Source organism: Vanessa cardui, chromosome 8 (assembly GCF_905220365.1).
Source record: "Vanessa cardui chromosome 8, ilVanCard2.1, whole genome shotgun sequence".
Classification (NCBI taxonomy): Eukaryota; Metazoa; Arthropoda; class Insecta; order Lepidoptera; family Nymphalidae; genus Vanessa; species Vanessa cardui.
In genome coordinates, this window is record NC_061130.1 from 30,518 (window position 1) to 54,359 (window position 23,842).

At 37.0% G+C, this 23,842-nt stretch overlaps 2 protein-coding genes across 3 annotated transcripts; one reads left to right on the forward strand and one right to left on the reverse strand.

Annotated features, from left to right (window-relative positions):
- Nucleotides 1-494: 494 nt before the first annotated feature.
- On the reverse strand, nt 495-23,401 carry LOC124531853 (carotenoid isomerooxygenase-like). 2 transcript variants are annotated; one of them, XM_047106407.1, is made up of 13 exons: nt 23,293-23,401; nt 11,008-11,179; nt 8,608-8,719; nt 7,805-7,951; nt 7,483-7,593; nt 6,966-7,060; nt 4,114-4,194; nt 3,872-3,952; nt 3,110-3,237; nt 2,345-2,518; nt 1,804-2,202; nt 1,395-1,493; nt 495-1,131 (listed from the first exon to the last, which is right to left on the reverse strand). In XM_047106407.1, the coding sequence occupies exons 2-11, from the start codon at nt 11,105-11,107 to the stop codon at nt 2,032-2,034; spliced, it is 1,200 nt and encodes a 399-aa protein (XP_046962363.1). In that variant the 5' UTR covers nt 11,108-11,179; nt 23,293-23,401; the 3' UTR covers nt 495-1,131; nt 1,395-1,493; nt 1,804-2,031. The 2 variants fall into 2 exon arrangements, with proteins under 2 accessions (XP_046962363.1, XP_046962365.1); XM_047106409.1 differs by having other exon boundaries at nt 23,273-23,381.
- Nucleotides 21,039-23,266, forward strand: LOC124531854. The gene is made up of 5 exons (XM_047106410.1): nt 21,039-22,050; nt 22,129-22,228; nt 22,305-22,409; nt 22,552-22,707; nt 23,076-23,266. The coding sequence occupies exons 1-5, from the start codon at nt 21,272-21,274 to the stop codon at nt 23,127-23,129; spliced, it is 1,194 nt and encodes a 397-aa protein (XP_046962366.1). The 5' UTR covers nt 21,039-21,271; the 3' UTR covers nt 23,130-23,266.
- Nucleotides 23,402-23,842: the final 441 nt, after the last annotated feature.

A 23,842-nucleotide genomic window follows, 5' to 3' on the forward strand; every position in this document is an offset into this window, starting at 1 on the left:
ATCATTTCATTCCCAAGGTGTGCTATCGATCATAAAGTCATTAATTGTATAGTAACCTTTTGCACACAAGCGTTCCTTAATAATTTTTTTTTAATTTGGCAACAGAGGCATTTTTAACGCTTTTTGGGATCCTGTTGTAAAACCGTATACATTGCCTCACAAAGGAGTTACTGACTCTATGCAGTCGAGTAACAGGAGTAACAAGTTTGTGTTTGTTCCTTGTACCAATGTTATGAGTATCACATTTTCTCATGAAATCATTAATATTTTTTCGTACATACATAACATTACAGAATATATATTGAGAAGCAACAGTCAATATCTTGATTTCTTTATACGCCTTGATTACTTGAGACGCCTTGCTGACTGGGTCGAGAACCGGATGCTTTGAGTTTGTTAGTTGGCTTGCATAATTAATCATTTTTTACTAATATTTATTTCGTTAAATTGGATGTTTTATGTTTTATATTTTGTACTAAAATAAAAGATACAAAAAAATATCAGACTTTATTTTACACATCATTGTATTCTCGTAAGTGATTTGGGAACATATTGCATCCGTTCTTAAGACTTAGTTAATGTGTCTTACCACCGCTATGTCAACATAGACGATATAAGTTTCACTAAAATCTTCTTTAGAATACAGAACAAAAGGTAAAATAAAAATACTCTAGAATCAAACTTAAAGATACTTGGTTATACAAAATTAAACCTTAGAACTAACCTTAACTAATTCATTTGTAAGCTGCGTCAGCTGAAGTGGTAGAGCGGCGACTGTAGAGCAGGCCTTTGACCGGCGATGAGATTTTTCCTATTAGTGTCTGTACACACATACCAGTACATTATAAAACAACCTTCCATCTGAGATACCCGTTGCAAATTAGACGTAAGGCCGCACTCAATATTACAACAACAAATTCCTATACATTTTTCTGAGCTGTATATAAGGTAACTTTAATGCTTTTGATCCGGCAAGAACCATCCGTGGAAACATTTCGTAGTTTGCGAGGGCGTCGTGAAGTGCGCCCGCGCGACTTCTTCCAAGGTCTTGGCGTCCAGCACCAGGAGTGCGATGGCGCGCTCGTCGCGGCTCCACAGCGCCGCGCTTAGCAGCACGCCGTCGTCTTCGTCCTGGAACATACCACGCGACTTCAGTTAGCCCTTGATTTTCATTTTACAGTTTTTATAAGCTTTATACTGACGTCGCTTCATGTTGTGAAGACCAAAGAGTCAGTCAGTGGAGCTCTTCACTGGCCACTAACTAATTACCAATCTGTTGAACGCATTACGTTTGTTTTGCTGAGTTCAGTGTAATAATTACACTAAATATTGGTTTTTCTTATTCTATAGATTTTTATGTAGTAATATACAGTGTTTTTGTATAGTAAACTAACCTGGCCGTCCGGATTAGCAATAAAAACGGGTTCGCTGGGATAGCACTGGGGCTCCCTCCAATATAACACCTCGCCAGTCTTCGTGTCCACTTTAACGATCTGGAAAAACAACAATACAGTCAATTTAGCATATGGGGCACTTATTTTTATTATTATTTTCTAAAACCGAATACCTCATACTATTTTATTTATACTCAACATTGGATAAATTATCTCTATAGTTTCGCGGCGGAATTATAATAATTATCACAAACATCAGAATCAATGAACGATTCAATAAAACAAAATAAATATATTTACATACTCGTATATATAATAGTACATATATTTTTATCTTTATAAAGACCTAGAAATGACAAGAATATAGTATAAAAAGACCTCGTCTATGTTTTGTTAAACTTATACTTACCGATCCAGCGTCACCAACATCCACGTCGGATCCGATTCCGTAGAAATATCTGTACGGTTTTCCTGAAACGAAAACAAAAATCGATGCCAATATACGGTCGTAGCAATTACTAATATCGAGGTCTATGTAATGCGATGAGCAACAGGGCGGCAATTTAAAAAGTAAGGAAAACTGCGCACAAAGATTTTAGCAAAACTACATACAGTAAGACTTTTGATTGAAACGTATTTACATATTATTACCATTGCAAAATTTATAGTTGATCTGCGGCGCCTCGACACCGACGTCTGCGATTAGACGCGACTCGACCTTAGTCAGGGGCGGCGCCTCGAGGGGGATTTCGATCCGCTTGGGACGGCATTCACACCACTGGCTGTAGTCAGGGTTGCTGTGCATATCCTGAAAATATCATCCAATCTTTTCTAAGGAAACAATATTTGAAAGTTTGTATAATTAAAATGGTAACTTTTCTGAATTAAAATCTTTTGATTATGTCAATTAAACAGATAAACGCTTTTAAAACTAAATAAACATTAGCTACCTTTAAGGCGGAGACGTACATGGCGTTGAGCACGTTGGCGTCTCGGTACGAGCACAAGTCGACGCACAGCGAGCCGCCCTCTTCGAAGCAGTTGATGGCGTGCATGAAGTAGATCGTCTCCGTCGGATAGCGCTTCTCTTCGCCGGTCGCTCGGTGTATCAGGATTATGTTCGTCTGGAAGGAAAACAGATGTCGTGAGAGTCCACTAAGTGCAAAATCTACCCACAGCATTGGACTAGCTATTTTTTTAGTCCAGTGAATAAAGACTCAGACGCAGCCGAGATGGCCCAGTGGTTAGAACGATGATTGCGGGTATAGGCGAGGCAAGCACCACTGAATATTCAACTTAAAAAAAACGAACCGCAGTTTGTAATTACCTTCGCATGTTGCTACGAGCTACTCAGCTTACAGCGACCGAATTTTGGAAGAACCTTTACAAATATTAACAAAATTACGCTAAGTCAAGCAAATTAAGAGCCGAGACGGCGCAGTGGTCAGGACGCGTGCATCTTAACCAACGGTCGCGGGTTCAAACCCAAGTAGGAACCTCTGAATATTCATGTGCTTAATTTAGTGAAAATGACCCATTTTTTTCGAAGACTGGTTTCAATTTTGTCATTATTCACTAGTCTTCATCCCAAGAAATAAATATAACTTTGAAAGTTGCAGACAGCATGTAGACGTAGTTTTTTATATTGTTCAAACTATCTCAATAGCAGTGAATGTAAAGCGACAATAATGAATGTTGTCGGACAAGCCGCGTGCCTCGTATTCCGGGTAGCTGGCGAGCGCGGTGGCGAAGGGCTCGGAGACGAGGAAGCGGCGGCGCATGAGCTTCAGCAGCGATATCACAAGCGGCTGCTCGATTATCACGTAGTAGTTCTCCGTCACCCCTGAACAACATTTAAAAGATCATATATAATAGTTCATACTTCACATCATTACCTGTCTCCTGTCGTTGTCTTAAATTTTCGCGATTATTACACATTTAAATAAAACTAATTATAACGGATGAATCGCGTATATTAATTATTTTTAAACATCCCGACTAAGTCTATTTATAGACAAATGTCATCTTAGTCTACCTGTGACCACGAACACTGCAAAGTGCTCGAAACGTCGGGGTGTTTAAAAATAATTAATATACGCGATTCATCCGTTATAATTAGTTTTATTTAAATGTCTCTTGTCGGCTGTCTGTACCTATGAATAGTTAGATCTTTAAAATTGCTCCACGGATGTTTTTTGTTTAAAGTGATGTCTTAAAAATTTTTGTGCTTAAATTGCAAATTGCTCTGGTGCAAATGCGACGTTAGTTCGTTAGTTAATAAATAATTAAATCTAAATTGGACTAAAAACAACTTCAGCCATCAAATTTTTACCGCTACTGTTGCGGCACAATAATTACTAATTATTAGTAATACGAGTCCCATATTGTCTCCATTCTTACCTTCGCGAAGCATTAAAAGGTACAGTTAGTGTTTGTTAAAATGAAACGGCTTTTAATAAGAGATAATATCTGTGTACCGAATGAATGCATGTACGCGGGGTTTAAGCGCCATCTTGGCCTCGCGCCGCCAACGATCTCCACCGATTCAAACATGTCTCCTGCAATATATCACAATATTAAACTCCTTCATCTTTTTTACACTCTTTCGTTTCTTTTCAGACAAATTATTCCATTCTAGTATATAAATGTTTACTTCATTTTATTCGAAGTTATTTTTATTTTCTTTGTTAAGTTAAATTACTTTGAAAAGTTAAATTACCTTTGTCGCTGTAAGGAAACCTCACAACCACGTGACGTAAGTCCCCTTTCACGGTGTTCAAGCCCACGTTATAAACGTCTCCTATAAGAAAAAACAAATTAATGACTTCTTTATAGCACAGATTACAAAAACATCGTGGAATATTTTCCTCCTACCAGTGAAACCATAGAATCGTTGCCATGTTTGATTACTGAACTATTCATATACTAATCATAACCGCTCATTATTTTTGAAGTAAATTTGGAGAAGCACTAACTAGTAACGTATTCTATATCCTTAGGTCTACTTACCCATTCGCCTAGCTATTCTATAAAAGTTTGTTTTAACAAGTCGTAAATGTTAAACATTCTCAAACGAGTCTCCATCGAGTATCGATTACTTTCGATAAAGAAATGATGTTAAGTTTCCTTAATTTCCATCGGGCCACTAGTCGCATCAAACTCTTGACGTGTAGATATGTATAATTGAATATGTATATATTAAAGGACACGAACCTTTGTCCATCGTCATAGCATATCAGTGCTCGTTTAATGTATTCATATTTCAATTGTAAATAACATTCTTCGTTATCAACTCGGTCACAGATAATACTATGGCCTTGCGAAACTTGTTATACCTAGTTTTTTCTTGTTTTATAAATTAAATTAAACTACACGTTTTAACAAGACATACTTTGAATGTTTGTGAGTTCGCGTTATACTTTATAATTAACTCAATAAACATAATTATATTCCGTTGAACAATAAATAGATTGTTTTTAATGGCAGAACATTATAAGCTGGTTGAGACAGGTGATTTCTTGTAATATTTTCTTACAGAACCAACGCGCCATCAAACACGGGTAACGGGACTCGTGCCTGCAGTTACACTGGCTCACTCATCCCTAAGACCGCATCACCACAACACTAAGGACTGCGTGCGAGTAGAGTACGAGTATATTATGACAAACGGGAGCTACCTACCCAGACAGGCTTGCACTACTACCCTACTACCTAGTAAATAGCATATTTTATGTAAAATTTATTAAATTTATTAAGGAAATCATACATGTACATTGATTTATTGTTATTGAGAGGAAGAAATAACAAGCGCTCACATAATACAAAGATAAAAAATGTCGAGATCATTGAGGAAACGACATCGATCGCACGAGTTTATTACAAACGTGTTAATGCAAGTCTAATATTTCACCGATTGTTTCCTCGTCAATACACAATAAAATATTATTCTCTAATTAATTAGCTCATATTATATAGATGATACGCATATGGTACGACACAACTTAGATGTAGCATCGGCAAATTCAATCAAACCGATCACTGCCGATTTATACAACCAATAGAAATAGCTCCCCATCGCGCCATTCGACGCTCTTCGTCGCTATAGCTTCTCGCGTCAGTTGAAACCCAGAAAGCAGGTATCAAATTGATGTATAATGGTCATATGATATTACCTACACGTTATGAGTATGACGTTTGTGTAAAGATCATATTCACATAAGAAATAAATGTAATCAACATTTATTTGAGATAGCGTACTTAATTAGGATTTGATCGGTTTTAGGAGTTTTGCCAATGCCACATCTGAGTTGTGTCGTTCTATACACCGATGTCGTTCTTATTGACAAATACGTGTCCCAGGCGCAGCGTATCGGGTTCGGGTCCGGCGGGTGTATACTACAATAAACAATATTAACAACACAGTATGAGACACAGTCGCTTCCTGTGTCTGTCTGTATCTCCGCCTTTTTAGGGCTCCGTACGTCTGAATACAAAAACGGAACCCTTATAGGATCACTCGTGTGTCTGTCCGTCCGTCGCTTACAGTCAATTATCTCCGAATCTATTAGACCGATTAAGTTGAAATTTGGTACACATATCAATTCCTGTAACCCAAATACAGAGGTGTGACGTGAGCAGAGGAAATCTGTATATGGGGGGTCATTTTTGGGGGGGAAGGGGAAAAATAAAAAAAAAAATTCTGAAAACTGCATCGTGTGGCATATCAAATGAAAGGTCTTGTTGAGAAGATCTTAAATGTATTTTTTTGTAATTTTAAAATAAACAATTTCCAAGTTATTCAAGAAAATAGACGAAAATTGACCATTCCCCCCCCCCCCTTATCTCCGAAACTACTGTACCTAAAATTTTGAAAAAAATACAGAAATTAGTTTTCTCCTTATAGATTATAGGAAAACTTATAAGAAGTCCATGATATTAAAATAACATGGTAAATCACTCAATATTTTACGTACCAACTTACATTTGCAGGTGGAATGTGTGGAGAACATATTTTTTAACTCCAACATCGTACGGAACCCTCTTCACGCGAGTTCAACTCGCACTTTTCCGCTTTTTTTTCTTAACCGCTCAACGGGTTTTGATACAGCTTTTAGAAAGAGCGATAAACTAGGAAGGTTTGTTTACAGAATTTGTCCAAAATTACTAAAGAAAAAAATCTTTTTGTGTACAGCTTACATGGCTACAGCCGGCTAAAACTCGGGAGGTCAATCGAAATATCGTTCTCGAAACTCGTAACCCTGTATACCTACAGAATACTCTGCGATGCCAAGTATCGATTTTTTAAATATTATCTTAAATACGTTGTGCATTTAAAAAATTTAGAGATCAATGTGTAATATCTGTATATGAAATATATTGTATCAATGATTAACTACTAAACTTCGATTTGATGTATGTTTCATTATAAAACCAAATTTCTAGGCAATATTGGTATCATTAATATTATGTACTAAAGTAGTCTCTGCGTGTGCCGCCGTATACCTGAGGCGGCTGACGCGCGAGTAACGGTAGCGGCGTGTGGCGCGGTATGAGACACTTAACACCACTTACCGTTGGGCATGACGTGCGGGTGAGCAGTGTGGCACACGACCAACGAGTTGGCGAGTTTCTCCTTGCCCACAGTCTCGAGGGTCACGGGGTCGATTCTAAGTTCACATGAAATGTATGACTTAATGAGTCAGTCAAATGAGTGAGCCAAGGTTTTCCAGTGGTTAGAACGCGTTCATCTTAACAGATAATTGCGGGATCAATCCCAGGCAAGCACCTCTGAATGTTCATATGCTTAATTTGTGTTTGTAATTCATCTAGTGCTCGGTGGTGAAGGAAAACATCGTGAGTTAACCCACATGTGTCTAATTTCATAGAAATTCAGCCACACGTGTATTCCACCAAACCCACATGGGAACAACGTGGTGGAATATGTTTCAAACCTTCTCGTCAAAGAGAGAGGAGGCCCAGTAGTAACAAATTTACAGACTGTCGTTGTTGTTGTATAAGATTAGTAAAAGTAATTCATACAAAACTGGACGGAACGTAATGCACCTTTCTGGTGGACATTGACACTTACTTGTACAGGATGGGCACTTCTGTCATGGCGTAGATCTGGTCTCCGAACGGGTACACTGAGACCGCCGTGTTGTCCGTCTGATCCATATTGAAGTTGAATATAGAAGAGATTCTAAAAATTACAAATGAAAGCATTACACTTACCGATACTCAAAGTGGAATATTAGGAAACGAACCAAAAAAATCTGCAATTTTTAGTTTGATAACATTCCTATTTCTTTACAGTCGTTAAAATAATCAACTTGGAGTACTTATGTCCTTCTGTAGTGCCGATCTCACTACATACAACTGATAAGGTATAGCGTGAGGTGTGCATTGCTTACCGGTCGAATATACTCCTGCAAGGGTCGGGAACAGCCCTGGTGCCAAACTCCGTCACCACGATGCGATTCGCTGCAGTATTCTTTTTATACGTCTCTGAACGGACGAAACGACATTGGTAGGTCACTTTCCCATCCTTTATGGAAAACCTTTAATAAAAATTGGTCATTATAATAAATGGACAATGTAGTAGACAAACACTGATAATTTTACATTTTTCTAATGTGATGTCAAATAAAACAAATTCTGCAGTATATTTAGTATCGGTATTGTACTCATATGAAGCTGGCCCGATTGTCTAGTATACAATATATATTCCGTGAGTCCCATTCATATAATATATAATGCTATTTTTCCTCAAAGAGAGAGGAGCCCTCAGTTCAGTAGTAAGTTATTCACATTCATTTTGTATTGTTCAACAAATTACCAAATTAAAAACGAAATACAATAACATTAATTACTTCAAAGACAAATGTTTGTTACTTGCCGAACATTATGATCGGCCCGGCTGAAGTGCATCAGCCTTTTATTAATTTCAGTTACTAATAGCATCCATAACATCATAAGGAACTTACATGCCGCCTGTGTGCAATGTACATAACATATTTGTCGTGTCATCACGAGTCAAAGCCGTAAAATAGTAAAGCCGTGTTAATGACAATTTATATCGTGCCCGACAGTAAGACATTGTGAAGAAGCCTGTGTGTATCGAAACATTCTCCGTACTACAGGAAAGTTCTTAAGAAAAAGCCCAAGGGTCGGGAATCTTAAAACTATAACTATATTTAGATAAAGCTATATTTACCTATGTATCAGTGCTAAGCCGTCGAAAACGTGATCATACTGGTATGACCCAATTTTATTGCATCCAGGACCATTCCTCAGCAGCGTGCCACGAACCCACGACGGAATTACACCTACGATGTAACCGCTCATTTTAACAACATAGTAGTTATCAGATAACGCAAGTTAAGATGGTCCAGTAGACTGCACGCATACTTTTAGCGAGGGTCGGGTAAACAGGGTCAAATGAATTTGAATAAACTTTCACTGATGACATGCGCGTAAATGAATGAAATGTCGCAAGGGAACCACATGACGTCACTGTTTTTCATTATTGTAAGATACAGATACGGAACAGCTAATGACGTAAGAGGCGCCGGCGCCCGTGACATTGACCTTGTAAGAAGTGTATGCGGCCAAGCGTGGAGGCTGCGGAATTATTGTTCGTGTATCTGTAATTAGGTGCAAAATGGATTCTATTCTCCAAAACACAGGATTGAAAAATATCATAACTTTCATCAGTATATATATGTGTATATTTATTTTATACTTTCTTGCGGTCCAATTGTGAAATATTTACTGTTGTACATATTACTTCACTACACAGTATAAAGCAAAATCGCTTTCTCTGTCGCTATATTCCTATGTATGCTTAAATATTTGAAACTACGCAACTAATTTTGATGCGGTTTTTTTTAATGGATGGAATAATTAAAAAAAAAGGTTTTTGTATGTATATGTATAAAACATGGACAGTGTAGTAAATAAACACTGATAATTTTAGGAGTTTGCAATGTGATGTCGTAAATAAACAAATTCTATAGTATATTTAGTATCAGTATTGCACCCGTGCGAAGCTAGTATGTAATAAGTTTTGTTTGCTGTATTTTTTATGATACAGGTAGGCGGACGGAATAATGGGTCATCTGATGCTAAATGTTCTCTGTAAAAACATTAGAGACTCCTTACGTCTCCAGTGCGCCACGATCTGGGAAATACGAGGTGATATTGCTTGTACCTGTAGTAACGTAGTTTGGCTTACTCAGCTTTCAAACCGAAGTACAACTAACTACTGTAACTATTATACACTGATGAATGCATAATAACAAGTTACAACGACGGTCACAGTGACTAGTATCGATAATTTGATATTACCAGCGTATTATATAACAAGAAATAAAAAATTCCTAAAAAAAAACAGGACAATGATATATGAAATAATTTGACCTTCGATTGCATAACGTCACAGTTTGGTTTTAAAAATTAACCGTGACTTGTGGAGTGACGATTGAGAACACAGCTTGTTAAGAGTTTGCTACTCAGTACACGATCGCCGAACTTAGGTTAATAGCCGATGTGACGGCCGACCGGTGTTGATCACCTGTTGCGGATACTCAAATCAATCATCAAAATATACTTTATACGAGCACACTCGTGCGAGCACATTTACATCGTTATTTTACGTGAATGAATTAAATTAAACCCACCACCGGATCGGAATGTAGATTCTAGCGAGAAGAATCGAAAGACTCTTTTCCAATGACCAGTTAACCAAAGATTATTAAATCCATTAATTGAATAATTACTAATTCCGCATGGAAAACGACATCGAAAGCTAACTCCATATTTTATTATCATCTTCATAACCCTTTATCAATATATAGAGTAGCAATGATGTTTTATTAGAATATCATTGTAGAGAAGTGATTAATTCAATATTAAGGGGGAGCATAGGACGGGGCCGTTGAAATGTACCTATCAACTATAAATTAGAGTCGAGCATAAAATTTAGTATATTCCTTACGAATTGTAAATTAATTTTGTAAACATATAAACGTAGGTATGTTTTTAACGTAATAAAATAATGAGTTGTGTGCTAAACTCGACGAAAGAATATTCGTTAATTTATTAAATAGACGAACGCCCTTGGTCGTGACCGTGACGCGGTCATCTATTTTATCAAACTTTAAACCGACAAAAAATTAGTTCAAAACGAAAACGTATGTTCGGGTCGTTATCTCGTAACTCGAGTTTTGTACATTCTAACCTTCCTACCTACCTGACATACCTGCCTACCGTACCTTCTGCTAATAAAGCCGAGGATGGGTACCGAAACATTTAGTTAACTTTTTCCCGTTACTATTGGGATGAAACGATCCGTGGGCGACGTGAATACGACGCATCCGCTCCGTGTGGCGGGGACCGCAGGCTTCCGAAAACAGTTGCAGCCGGAGTAATAAATAATAAGGATATACGTCATTTTACATGGTAACAAAATAAACATGAGAAATTATAGTGTACATTTTAAAAATAGTCATTTTAACATTTGCTCTTGCTCTCATAAAATTAATAATGTAATACATCAAAGATTGTCACCACAGACATTATTAAATCAAAACAAAAATAATAAAACAAGCCTTACCCGTCGTCTTTCCCTCGAGAGGCTCGTTGATCTCCTCCTCGCAGGTCCTGAACCAAATGTTCATGTCATAATTAGGGTACCGCTTTTTCGTCTCCGTCATGTTAAACTTGATTAACGAATGTGACCGACGGCTGCAGAGAGAAACGCCGACTGACGTTAACACCTTCGTGACCTAGAAATGAGCAACGTGACAGGCCCAGTGGGCTCTCGCTAGAAGTAAACACACCGCACGAGAGCGAGCGTTGTAGGAATAATAGCAAAATGCTGGGCAACTGCTCATGAATGTTATTACTGCGAGCTTCTAATGAAATAAATAAACATTATGTGTCTTGCACAAATGTGGCATGAGTCGATGTGTCGATATTGCAAAAAAACTATTTCGCTTTTATTGTTTGCTCACTGTTCCACAATCTTACTTATCACTTTTTATTATTTGTATGTAAACAATGACGTCACATCCAGTTTAACATAAGGCTCAGTTGTTGTTGGTTTAATTTCATGTAACCGGCGACCGCAAATAAACAACACACTCGGTCGCTGTAAGGCACGCAGTCGGTGTGCGTGTTTGCAACGGGACGCGCCGTGACTGACGAGCACGCTCGTGTGTGATCGCCGTCCGAAAATACATCTGGCGTGAACGCCCTTAAAAATATTTCAGCGCACTAATACGTCTCTCATTCAGCTATAAATTAATTGTGCAACTTATTTTAATCAAACAACATCCCATGTCTATAATCATTATCCACATACAACATTAAAATTACTTTAACTTACTCGTTTTCAAAATCAAAAAATATACTTTATTCAAGTAGGCTTTTACAGGCACTTTTGAATCGTCATTTAACAACTCCTATATTAAGTGAAGCTACCACCGGTTCGGAAAGTAGATTCTACCGAGAAGAAACAGCAAGAAACTCAGTAGTTACTTAAACATTTAAAAATATAGATATTTTAGTTAAATACAATTATATATGTATGTAATACATCCTGCCTGGTACTCACTAAGTATTAATTCCACGTTTTTTTATCGTCTGTATAATATTGTATTGAAAAAAATGCCTTCTTTACCAATCTATTTTTTTATAAATGATTTGAATTTATGAAACGGCAATATTAACGGATACTGTTCCCAAAGGTGGATTTATTGACTTAGCGAAGGAGGAGACTTGGCGTAATAAGTTTATCACATACCGATCATCGAAGTTAAAATCTAATAAAAAAAACTGCACCTTTTTTTCCTACAGTGGCTTGTAAGGCTTCTGTCTGGAGTTTGAAATGTTAAACTGCGCCCGGAAACGCTCGTATTTAAAGCCTCGACGACGTGAGATATTAGTATCTTATGACAGAGAGAGGAGAGGATACCACTACGAGAAAAATAATCTCCTGTATCCGTAGTATCTCCGTAGTAGTCATAAATATTAGCAACCGTTGCCCAAATAGTTTAATTATAATTAATTAGGCAATAATGACATTAAACTTATTTTTTGTTATAATTCTATATATTTGTTATAATTCTATATTCTATATTTTGTTATATAATTCTATATATTTGTTATAATTCTATATTCTATATATATAAATAATAATGAACACTTTTCTTCTCAAACAAATAACAAAGGATTTAATTAAATGCGACGATATCGCCCTCGAGGTGTTCATTAATCTGTGGCAATAAAGTGTAATCTGTGTCTGATTGCCGTCACGGCGATCAGATACATTTATCTGTTTGTGATCTCATTACTTTTTGTCTGCGAGACTATTTATCACGTTTTTATTAATCACGCCCACAATTACATTCTACGAGAAAAAAAGAGACAAGCGAATAATATCATTTCCCGTTTCTCTCTAATTTCCAAGTAGCGTTGCATAGTGCAAGTTTCATGCAAGACTTCATTGTAGCGAGCTGCGGCCGAAGACAAAGTTGCAGAGAGACTGTCGATGTGATTGGTCGAAAAGGACTAAATGTATGATAAACCCATAATGATACCGCTTTATTACCTGATCATCAATTGACTCAAAATTACAAAGTACTCTGTGCACTCTGATAATATTTCATAAGAAAGTTGTGGAATTATTTGATAGTTTTCTCTACAAATGACTAAGAATAATCAAAAGAGGCGCAAACGTTATACTGGTTGCGGTTGCAAACTTAATTGTATACGTGCAGGACGGCTATCACGATAGTAACGCCACATTAAATTTAACTGACATTACAGAGTTTATCGATTTATATATTTAGTATCCAATTATAATTTCTTAAATTATTGTTTATTTTGCTGTGACTATTTATTTTAATTTATTTATTTATTTGGGAAACAAAGAATTATAATTACACCTAACAGTAAAAAACAAATATAAGAAAAACATAATTCAATCAAGTTTCCACTTAAAATTAATACAAACAAATGACATATTATATTAAAAATAAAAACAAAAACAGAAAGCAGAAAATGCAATTGAAACTGCTACTCTAGTTTAATGATATGACGTATAAATATAAACTAAGTATAAATTTGCTAATTTTTGAGTTAAATATATCTAACTCTTTACAATGTTTGTTATAACTTTTACATGCACGTAACAAGAACATATTCTTTGAATAGTCACAGTTACAAAGGGGTACAAAAAATTAAGTTTGGTTTCTCGAGTTAAGGCGAGGACATTTAAAAAGTATATTATTAAAGAGACCCTTAGAATCAACAAACGACTGTGAAAATATGTTCTTAAACTGCTATAAGACTATTACAAAAATTAAACTGAGTGTACGTAAGGCAGACTTTGATGAGATCATCGTATCTGTTTGTGTGTCTGGGTGTTGTAACGCTCCCGTCGGCATTCGCACGCCAAGTACTCGCGCTGATACGAGCGCAGTTGTGGGTGTGGCGCGAACGTCAAAAGTGTTATTACAATAATTATTAATTTTACTGACGTCATAACAAAACTCCGCCTGCCTTTTCTATACGAAATATTATTTAGACGTAAAATTGGTTTGTTTGTATGGATCTGACGAATTATAATCCTATATTATAATTCTAAGAAAAAATCACAGTATCAATTTAATTTATATGATAACTTTTTCTGTATTCATAAATAACAAACTCTGACCGAGTCGCTATTTTTTTATAATCTGAAATATATGTAGTTTGAGATGTGATGTGACCACTGGCGCTGACAAGTCGCATCCGAGTTAGAATTATATTATTCATGACTCTTTCAACTAACTACATCACGGCGGACGTGTACGGTTTCTAAATTTCTAAACTTCATAGCTCATTAACTCCAACCACTGCAAAAAATGCCAATATACGCTAAAGTTAAATATCAGCTATTTATCAAAATTTTAATTTAAATATTCGAAACAAAATAAGTCATGATAAATTACCCAACAAGAAATATTCCAAATTAAACTTTAAAAAATCCCTATAGTTGCTAATATTAATGTGAAACGAGTTCTAGAACGTTTTATTCCTTTGCTGATAATTAGTCTGTCAATAAATTGATTAATATTTACAAATGCACACTCTATAAATTATTTATTGACCAACCTGTATCGCCTACATTTTGTAATGCTATGATTTTATCGAAACGATCTTAATGATTACAATTATAACCAACTAATCATTTATTTTTGCTGCTTTTAACGATTTAACTACTATAGACTAGCAACCTTGAGTTGAGATGGCCTATTGGTTAGAACGCGTGCATTTTAACCGATGATTGCGGGTTCAAACCCAGACAAGCGCCACTATATATATGTGCTTCATTTGTGTTTATAATTCATATCTTGCTCGGCGGTGAAGGAAAACATCGTGAGGAAACTCTATAACTCAATCTAATTTCATCAAAATTCTGCCACATGTGCATTCCACCAACCCGCATTGAAACAGCGTGGTAGAATATGTTCCAAACTCTCTCCTTAATGGAAGAGGATACCTTAGGCTAATACTAAATGTACTACAGAATTTGTTTTACATTAGAAACCTCTAAAATTATAAGTGTGTCTTTACTATAATGTCCATGCATTAAATACAAAAACCTTCCTCTCGAATCGCTCTATCTATTAAAAGAAACCGCATCAAAATCCGTTGCGTAGTTTTAAAGATTAAAGCATACATAGGGATATATTGACAGAGAAAGCGACTTTGTTTTAAAATATGTAGTGATAATTATATCACAGCAAAAAACTGGACGACATTTGCCAAATATAGATCAAACGTAAACGTCTGGAGGAGGCCTTCACCCTCACACATGAGGGGTTCTTGTCTGCCTTCATAAATGCCTGATAAATTATTGGATCCTTTTAAACTCATATTTTTAAATCTCATATAACATAATTTATCAACCCAATTAACATTATATCGTAACTAGATTATTTATGCACATTTATTATCTATTATAATAATGTAAATCATAGTTAACTTCAATTTATGCGAAAAACAAATGGCATGCTATTCTATTCTACTGATCTGCAACCCACAGTGCACAGTAAAATCTTTTAATTTTTTTCCACTGTATAATAAATAATTCTAATACTAAGGAAAAGAAAAAATTAAGCTCAAATTAAAAGTAGGTAAATCGACCCCCGAGTAGAAGTTTATAATCAGGTCCTCAAAACACAGATAGATTTACTTCTTCGCGGTATTGACCGAATAGAATTTGACGACAGAAAATGCTATATCTTGTTATGTATCAAATATCGTGCGTGTTCTATCTAGGTATTTATCTGAGGATTAAAACTTGGTTCTAGGTATTGCCATTAGGATTCTAGATTAGTCAAAAATTATATCTCTCAATCGAAAAATAATATAATATACAATTATAAGACATTGTTTACTTGCTTGTCGATATCCCAAATAGCTATTACTTATTTTTCCTTGCCTTGGCTGAAATTATTTAGGAAAATATTTCCATTACATCGCATGACAGACAGATGGACGGACAAACTGTCTATCTTAGACGGTAAGTGTTCCGAATCGTCCATAGACATTGTCACCGACAGAACAGGAAAACGACGATACTGAGTATTGCTGTTTGGTACCACCAAACCAGTGTGCCGAGTGGGTGGTACCCGACTAGTAATATATAAAATCGATATAGACCAGAATAAAGACGTGCGTAATCAGGGCTAAGTCGTATTATATCAGTAACGATGATTAATTGGCCAGAATTATTATCTTTATCGCCCCTGAGTCAACTAGAAATCAATTATAACAATACTATTGTTATTTCTGTTAGTTTTTTTTTTGTTTATTTGCATTGGGTGCTCGATTTAAATAATTTAAATTTATTTTATCATTGCGTTCAATTTAAAGATTTTGTGAAGTTTTTTGTTTAGTGAAGCTCAAATTATATTTATATGTAATAGAGTAAATATTTAGTATATACACGTCAAACTTAAAATAGTCTCTCCTGGTTCCCACCAGACGCAAAGCTGCCCATAATGCAGGCTGCATTTCCACGCTGTACGGCAATGGACAACCTCTGCGCCAGGTAGGACCCGGAGTGACTGTCAAATCCCCTCTCTCTAAGGCGATAGCCAATCTCCCTGATTAAAGCAAGGGCATCTGACCCCCAACATCCTGACGTCTCGAACGCTAGTGGCACAAATAAAAATCTTTTACACAAGGAGGCATACTTCTCCCGCTTTTTCGCTGCCGCACTCTCAGCAGCTGCCCCAGCCGTCCGTGTTGTATGAGCCAGGTGAGACACTGCAAAGGTATTGACACAGGTAGCATCCCACAACAAACTCCTCCCCCTTTGCCATGGGACCAGTGTCAAACCATCTGGTCTCTTGCCATCGGAGCGACAGAGACCTGGTGGTTCCAGGACGCATGGAACATTCGCCGAAAGCAAGGCCCTCCGAACAATGTCATTAAGAGCGTGGTGTCGGGGAAATCTCCCCGAGCATCGTCCGCAACTCAATGCGTGATGCCCATTGGCACCCACCATGGACCCGCAGATGCATCGGTGTGGTTGACAAACATCGCAGCCCAGGCGGAGAGCCACCGCCATACGCAAAGAGTCACTGTCAAGAAGAGTCCCAAAGTAGGGGGAAGGCAAAGCCTGCAACCAAGCTCCAGACTCCGCCCTCGACACCGCTCTGAGTCTGGCCAGATCCACTCCACCAGCTGCACTGACAAGTCGGTCGAGCTCAGACTTGGACCCCACATCGTCCCAAGCACGCTGCCTTTCTGCAAATCCAGGAAGGGGTACATTTGGGAAGAGCGTCTCCCACTCCGCTACTCCCTCTGCAGCAAAAGGTATGATAATCCTGCCTCCATCGGAAGATAAAATTTTAGAGACAAGACTAACAACCCCATGCGCTGATGCGAGAAAGGCAGGCAGACACACATCCCTCACTCGTCGCACACCTAGACCCCCAAACCGTACAGGCAAAGAGGCTTGGCTCCACTGGGTGTCATTCAACGACACATTCAAGATGTTTTCCACTGTACACTTTAAGGAGCCGTCAAAGGAAGATATATCTTGAGGGAACAACCAGACAGGAGACGTCCTTAGAAGATAGGTAATCTGTGGTACCGCAAAACACATTCTCAACAGAGCCAAGGCTACATGCGCAGTGATCTTTGTGAGACGGTTCTGAGCAAGTAAAAGAAGACGTCTCCCGGCTTCAATAGCCTCGGGAACTGCTTCCGGAAAAATAGGTGAACCCAGAAGATAAAAGGTATCACGAGACAGCTCCTTGAGGCCAGGTAGAATGGAAGAGAAAAGAGAGAATTTATTAAAGAGGCCGGCTCCACATTGAAAAAACTCGCACTTATCTGAGTTAATCTCTAACCCTAAGTCTTTAAAGAGAGGAATCAAAGTTAGGATATCTTGCTTCACGTCTTCTGGCTTTCCCCCAATAGTACCATCATCTAGGTACCAAATATTAAAAGGAGATTTTAAAGACAAGATTGCCTTGTGGATTGCCAGGCTGAAAATAAGTGGTCCAAGTGGATCCCCCTGCTGTGCACCAACTTGGGAGAGTATGAGGGAATTCTCGTAGAAGAGCTTAGAAGGGAACTGATAAACCTGTAGAAGAAATGGATAAAGAGATGGAATATTTCTACTGACCTCATCCAGGAGTACGTCCCTTTCCACTGAGTTGAACGCGTTCTTAAGATCTAATTTTATCACTACACAATCTGCGTTCCCTGGCTCTGTTACAAATGCACGTGTTGCGTGTATTGCTCCCTCACATCCCATTTGGGTTCCGAACCCCAACTGGTGCGGCTGAAGGTATTTGGCCATATCCTCTCTAATAGCACGACACCCCAGCTTTGCCACTAAACGACGGAAAATGCTCCCCACTGCAATTGGTCTAATGTCCCCATCTTTTTTTTGATAGCGCGCACAGACTCGCCCCGTACAAATATGGACAAATTTCCGGATTTAATTGCCCACTAAGAAGGAAGTTACACAAATCAACCAAAGATTCAAGCAAACGTTGCCCGTTGTCCCCTGCAGAATTTGTGATCAGCTCTTTTAAATGAACCGGACGAATACCATCCAAACCGCCCGCTGAACCATTATGAAAACTGCCCAGAGCCTGGACTACGTCTTCCTTTTTGACTTTTAATATTTGAATGGGTTGATCCGGTGCCAGAGGAAAAGCTACTGGACGCGATGGGGATGGATGTTTGGACGTCAAGGAAGCTAGAGTTTCGGGACCAGACGGTGCCATCGTATCATCAGACATTAACAAGCGCACTGCCCCCCTCAAGTCACCCTCAAACACTTTTGACTCGATCACCTTTTGGACTGAAGACGCTCTATAGGACACATCTCCATCGACATCATCGGGTGCGCCACAGGATGTTATGTTGGCCTTCACTTTGGACGTAAGGTTACCCGAGCCCTGCAGAAGTGGTAATTTAAGCGCAGTATAAGAAAATGTAAGCAGTGTACACCAATCTGTTGTTCCATTGGTCTCAATACACCTTCCTATAATTTCGCACAATCTACCGGCTGCTAGGTTCCTCACTCCCTTAGGAATATGCTTTAGCACCCTTACAGATCTCCTAAGAGACGCTAGACTATCAAGGACATTGATAGGAGGCTGTGAACTTAGAGATGGTGCACTTATACCGTCGTCGTTGGGTTGAAGTGACTGCTGCGCGAGAGCGGAGCCAGCAGGGAAACGAGCCACATCCTTATGTTTATGCCCAATATGTATTTTAAGCCCATGAGAGCTAAACGTTCGCGCCGAGCCGGGGCAATGAGGACACGTTAACCTTAGAAAGGGGGAACTCATGTTTTAAAAATATATATACAATAATCATAATGGAATTCGACTACGAATACAATCAAAATATTTCAGAACACAACTATTAATATTGCCATTTAAACTATTTATAGTTGTAAAATTAATAAAAATAAATAAACAGACACAATCGTGACCAAGGTCCTAAAAATAAAATTATATAAAATTAAAAAAATTAATTAATTAACTAAACTTAAAAAAAGGTAAATAACAATGTAATGAGAATTAAAATACATCAAAATTAATCAATACAAACAAAAAAAAAAAAAAAATTTAAATACTAAATGTGAATAAAATATATAATGAAATTATTAAAATGTCAAACAAAGTTATGAAATTTAAACTTTTTTTTTTTTTTAAATTAAAAAAAAAAAAATAATAACGATAATAATAAATAATGTGAATAAAATATTAAAAAGTCATGTCATACAATGAAATAATTAAAATGTCAAACAAAACTATGAAATTTTAAACTGTATGTGTTCCACTCGGGATTACAAGCATTACTTGAGACCCCTAGACCAATAGATTAATATGAAGTAACGTGTAATTTATCCTCTAGCTCTTGAACATTCGTTGGGTAGTTTATTCAAAGTTCTGTTCAAGCTACCCTCACATTTATTATCACTTCCTTATAACAATACCAATTTTTACAATTAATTTTATTCCGTCACCTCACCTCGTCTTTAATGTGGTTCAATTGTTCCTTTTCACGTCATTAGCTCACGATTTTATCGATTTTATTATCAATTTTTGATTTTGTTAAGTGTTTGTCACGTCATGTATATTTGAACGAAAATAAGTTAGTTTTATTCGGTATCAAAACTCAATTGCAAAAAAAAAAACTAACTGGACAAGTGCGTTTTGAACTCACGCTGAGGGTTCCGTACCATACTATATTTCCTATAACTTTGATACAACATATTGCTTCTTGGCAAATTTCTTAATTCTAGGAACGGTTGTTACTCTCTTAGTGATTTTATAGAAATATATAGTCATATATTTTGATTGCATTGATTTAAAGGTTATTTCTTTTTTCACAAGAGACCGATAGATAGACAACGAAGTGGTCTCATAAGGGGTCTCATTCTTTCCTTAAAGTACGGAACCCTAAAAATAATTAAATCGGATATTATTCCCTTTTCATTTTAAAAATTCCAATATTTATCAAAGCTAAATATATAATTAACTCTTTGTAACAATAAATAATCGAAACTCGAAATTGAATATTGTAATTTGTAAACATTTGAATATTTATTTATGATTATATTAAGCTACGGTTACTAGATGTTTACACCAAATTACGGGCTGCCATGAACTGAACTTTTAACCAAAACCTACTTTATAGTAGGATAATGTCTTTGTAACCTAAAATACTGCAGTACAATCAATCGGCATTGACCCCAAACAGCTCAAGTGTGTTGTCCGTATGTCACTATACTAATAATAGTTTAGTGCATAAACTAATACCAAAGTCTAGACATGGAGACAACAACAAAATAATAGTCTTAAAATGAAATGCTGATGCAGTACGGAAACATCGATTAGGGGTCCATTATATAATGCAGAAAAAAATAAAACAATCCAAAGGTTATAAGGTCCTTATCATACCTAATTAGTATTTATTAGATTTATTATTAAAAGAATTACACAATAAACGAAGCAAGCAAAACTTTATGTAACATATATTTGCTTCAACTTAACTCACTTAATGTACTCAGCAATACTGACTTTAACTCTGTCAACTTCTGATATCAAATATTCAATTCCAGCTAATATCAGAGATATGCATTTCATTTCGTTTGAAGTTTATACGAAAAACGATTTGTAGAGCAAAACCATGAATTAACATGATGAGTAGGTCTCTCATTACGATTTACCACAATTACTGTCTGTTGTGATTGGAACGTCGCCTGCAGTCCTCGGCTCCCACGCCTATCGTTGACGCACTGATTGAGCACTTGGAGCCAGACGGTTCCGGAACTCTGGATTTGCAAAATGGCTCGCATGCCTATTAACTTTGAAGAGGCGTACAAAATATCCACAAGATACATGCGTTTCAATAGTTCTCACCCGTTCATATCCGATCGAAACAGGTTTTGGTTACTAAAGATTCTCTTTTTCCGTGCTATCGCACTAATTTGCTTTGCATTCCTGGTTAATTCAATCGTAAATCACGATGTTAAAGCCAAAACGTACACCGAAGCGATTAAGAACGGTATAATGGCAATAGTCGCGGTGACGGTGACCTTCAAACACAGTATACTTGTGCATCGGTATCGATTAATAAAGAATCTCATCATCTTGATCGATAGAGATTACAAGTTAGCGGAAGGGTTGTCGGATGATGAAAAAGATATTGTTTCATATTATGTAGGCAAGGGAGTCCAAATCTGTCATTTTTGGCTCATCTCAGCTGGTCTCACCAGCTTAATGTTCCCAGTCAAGGCGCTCTTTCTGATGGCATACCACTGCTGGAATGACGAATGCATGTTGATTCCGATGTTCGACTTCACATACCCGAAGGGTATCAACGAATACAAAGACCTCTGGTCCGTTTATTGCGCCACGTTCCTTATGTGCTTCTTGTTTGACATATATTCTATGTCCGTTTATATCGGCTTCGATCCTCTGCTGCCCATTTTTATGCTACACACTTGTGGCCAACTGGACTTAGTGAGTAGAAATCTATCCAAGGCACTCAACGAGGCATCGACCACACAAGAAAGAAGGGAAAATTTAAAACGCATTAATCTTAAGCTCCTTGATATATACAGGTTTGATATCCAAGAGTAATTGTTATTCAAATATGTTCACAATTATATCAGTTTTATCGTGTCAATCTTACTTGGCAGATTTGTAAAAGATGTGCAAAAGATCTTCGTCATCCTCTACGAATTTAATATGAAAACAACAACTTTTCTGATACCGTTTTCTGCATTTCAAATAGTAGAGGTAATGTTGAAACATTTTCTCCACAATGTTTTATAAGAATTTTAAAGCATTTTACTTACGAAATCTATCCTTTCAGTCGCTGCGTCACAAAGAAATTACATTAGAGTTTATTTCCTTCTTCTTCGGTGCAATATTGCACTTCTATATCCCTTGCTACTACAGCGATCTCCTCATGGAGAAGGTGAGTAAATACTGATTTCTTCCTTCGTTGCTCATTCTCAGACACAAAACCGCGGCCTCACAGGCTAAAAGTACTCCAGCTCTCATACGTTTGTGGTTATGCGAGGGGCTGATACTGTCGTACTGTTCGCTCTTTGTTTCAGAGCGCGTCTCTGCGCCAAGCTATATACACGTGCGGGTGGGAAATGGAGTCTGACATAGAAATTCGTAAGACGATATTACTGATGCTTACGAGAACTTCATCGCCACTCGTCATTAAAACTGTTTTCTACCCCATATGCCTGGACACGTTTGCGGAGGTATTTGTGTTCAAATTACATTATTTCTCAGATCTACCGCGAACTGCGACTTATTATTCACACATTTCGTTATACATATTATAAATTAGCTGTATTGAGTTCTTGTAACAGATTTACGTACACTACATTGTAAAATTCATTATTTAAAAAAACTGTAAAGATTACAAAGAATAGTTTAATCAATTATGACGTCATCCACAAAAATTCATAGTTTCTAATCAGTATAAGACACGGTGACCAGTCCCGTAGGATTTGGGCAAGCACTCTTATAGTGCACACACTAACTAACATTTGTTCATTCTCGACTTCCGCACCTTGCTCGACGAGACGAGAGAGAGAATATTATTTCATTTTATTTTTTATTTCAGATGGCCCGTCAAGCTTACGGCATCTACAATATTATGAATGCAGCATGGGGATAGAAACATCTTGTTTTAATTACAATTTTTAATCTTTAAAGTGCACTAAAATTGTCAACTATACGCAATTTATAAGACGAAAACGCTTAAAATTATTATTTAAATTTATCTTGATAAATAAATAATGGATCTCAATAATCTCTTACCTAAAAATTATATCACTCACCGAGCTATTCCTGTCAACTGTTATTTTGTTTTTGTTTTATGTTTATCAATATAATGAGCTCACTCAGCCTGGGTTGGTACTCGCGTATAGACACCTGACTGATTGTAACATAATAATGTTTTATGTAGTAAGAAGCTGGCGGCTGACAAATAGACCAGGAGGTGGCGAAACAACTTTAAAACGTATGAGTTAACATCATTACGGTAAATATCCTTCATTGTAATCCAAAACAGGAATAACCAAGTCTATATTACGACTGTGTTATTGTTCAAAAAGCAATATGTTGTAAACACAACCTTCGAATAAGATAATATCATCAAGATGTGAGCGTCTTGGATGGCAGGTGCAATCATAATATATGTATTTGAGTCACTCGTATGCACTATAAAATACAAAATGTAAATAAACCTATCTATCGATTTAAAATTCTCCAAGTGTATATAATTCAAATAATATTGTAGTGATTTGGCATTGTCGAAGTGGTATCGTTTTTTGGTATCGTCGCCCCGTAGACTCTTATAGATTTTTGTGTTATACGTCCGTAACTCCT

Bases quoted from the DNA above. Each gene is read 5' to 3' on its own strand.
- LOC124531853 (XM_047106407.1), bottom strand. From the start codon at position 11,107: ATGACGGAGACGAAAAAGCGGTACCCTAATTATGACATGAACATTTGG. The intron at 8,720-11,007 runs GTAAGGCTTGTT...GTTACATCGTAG, and splicing joins TCTCGAGGGAAAGACGACGG to GTGTAATTCCGTCGTGGGTT. The intron at 7,594-7,804 runs GTAAGCAATGCA...TGTAATTTTTAG, and splicing joins TGCAGGAGTATATTCGACCG to AATCTCTTCTATATTCAACT.
- LOC124531854 (XM_047106410.1), top strand. From the start codon at position 21,272: ATGGCTCGCATGCCTATTAACTTTGAAGAGGCGTACAAAATATCCACA. The intron at 22,051-22,128 runs GTTTGATATCCA...CTTACTTGGCAG, and splicing joins AAGCTCCTTGATATATACAG to ATTTGTAAAAGATGTGCAAA. The intron at 22,410-22,551 runs GTGAGTAAATAC...TCTTTGTTTCAG, and splicing joins GCGATCTCCTCATGGAGAAG to AGCGCGTCTCTGCGCCAAGC.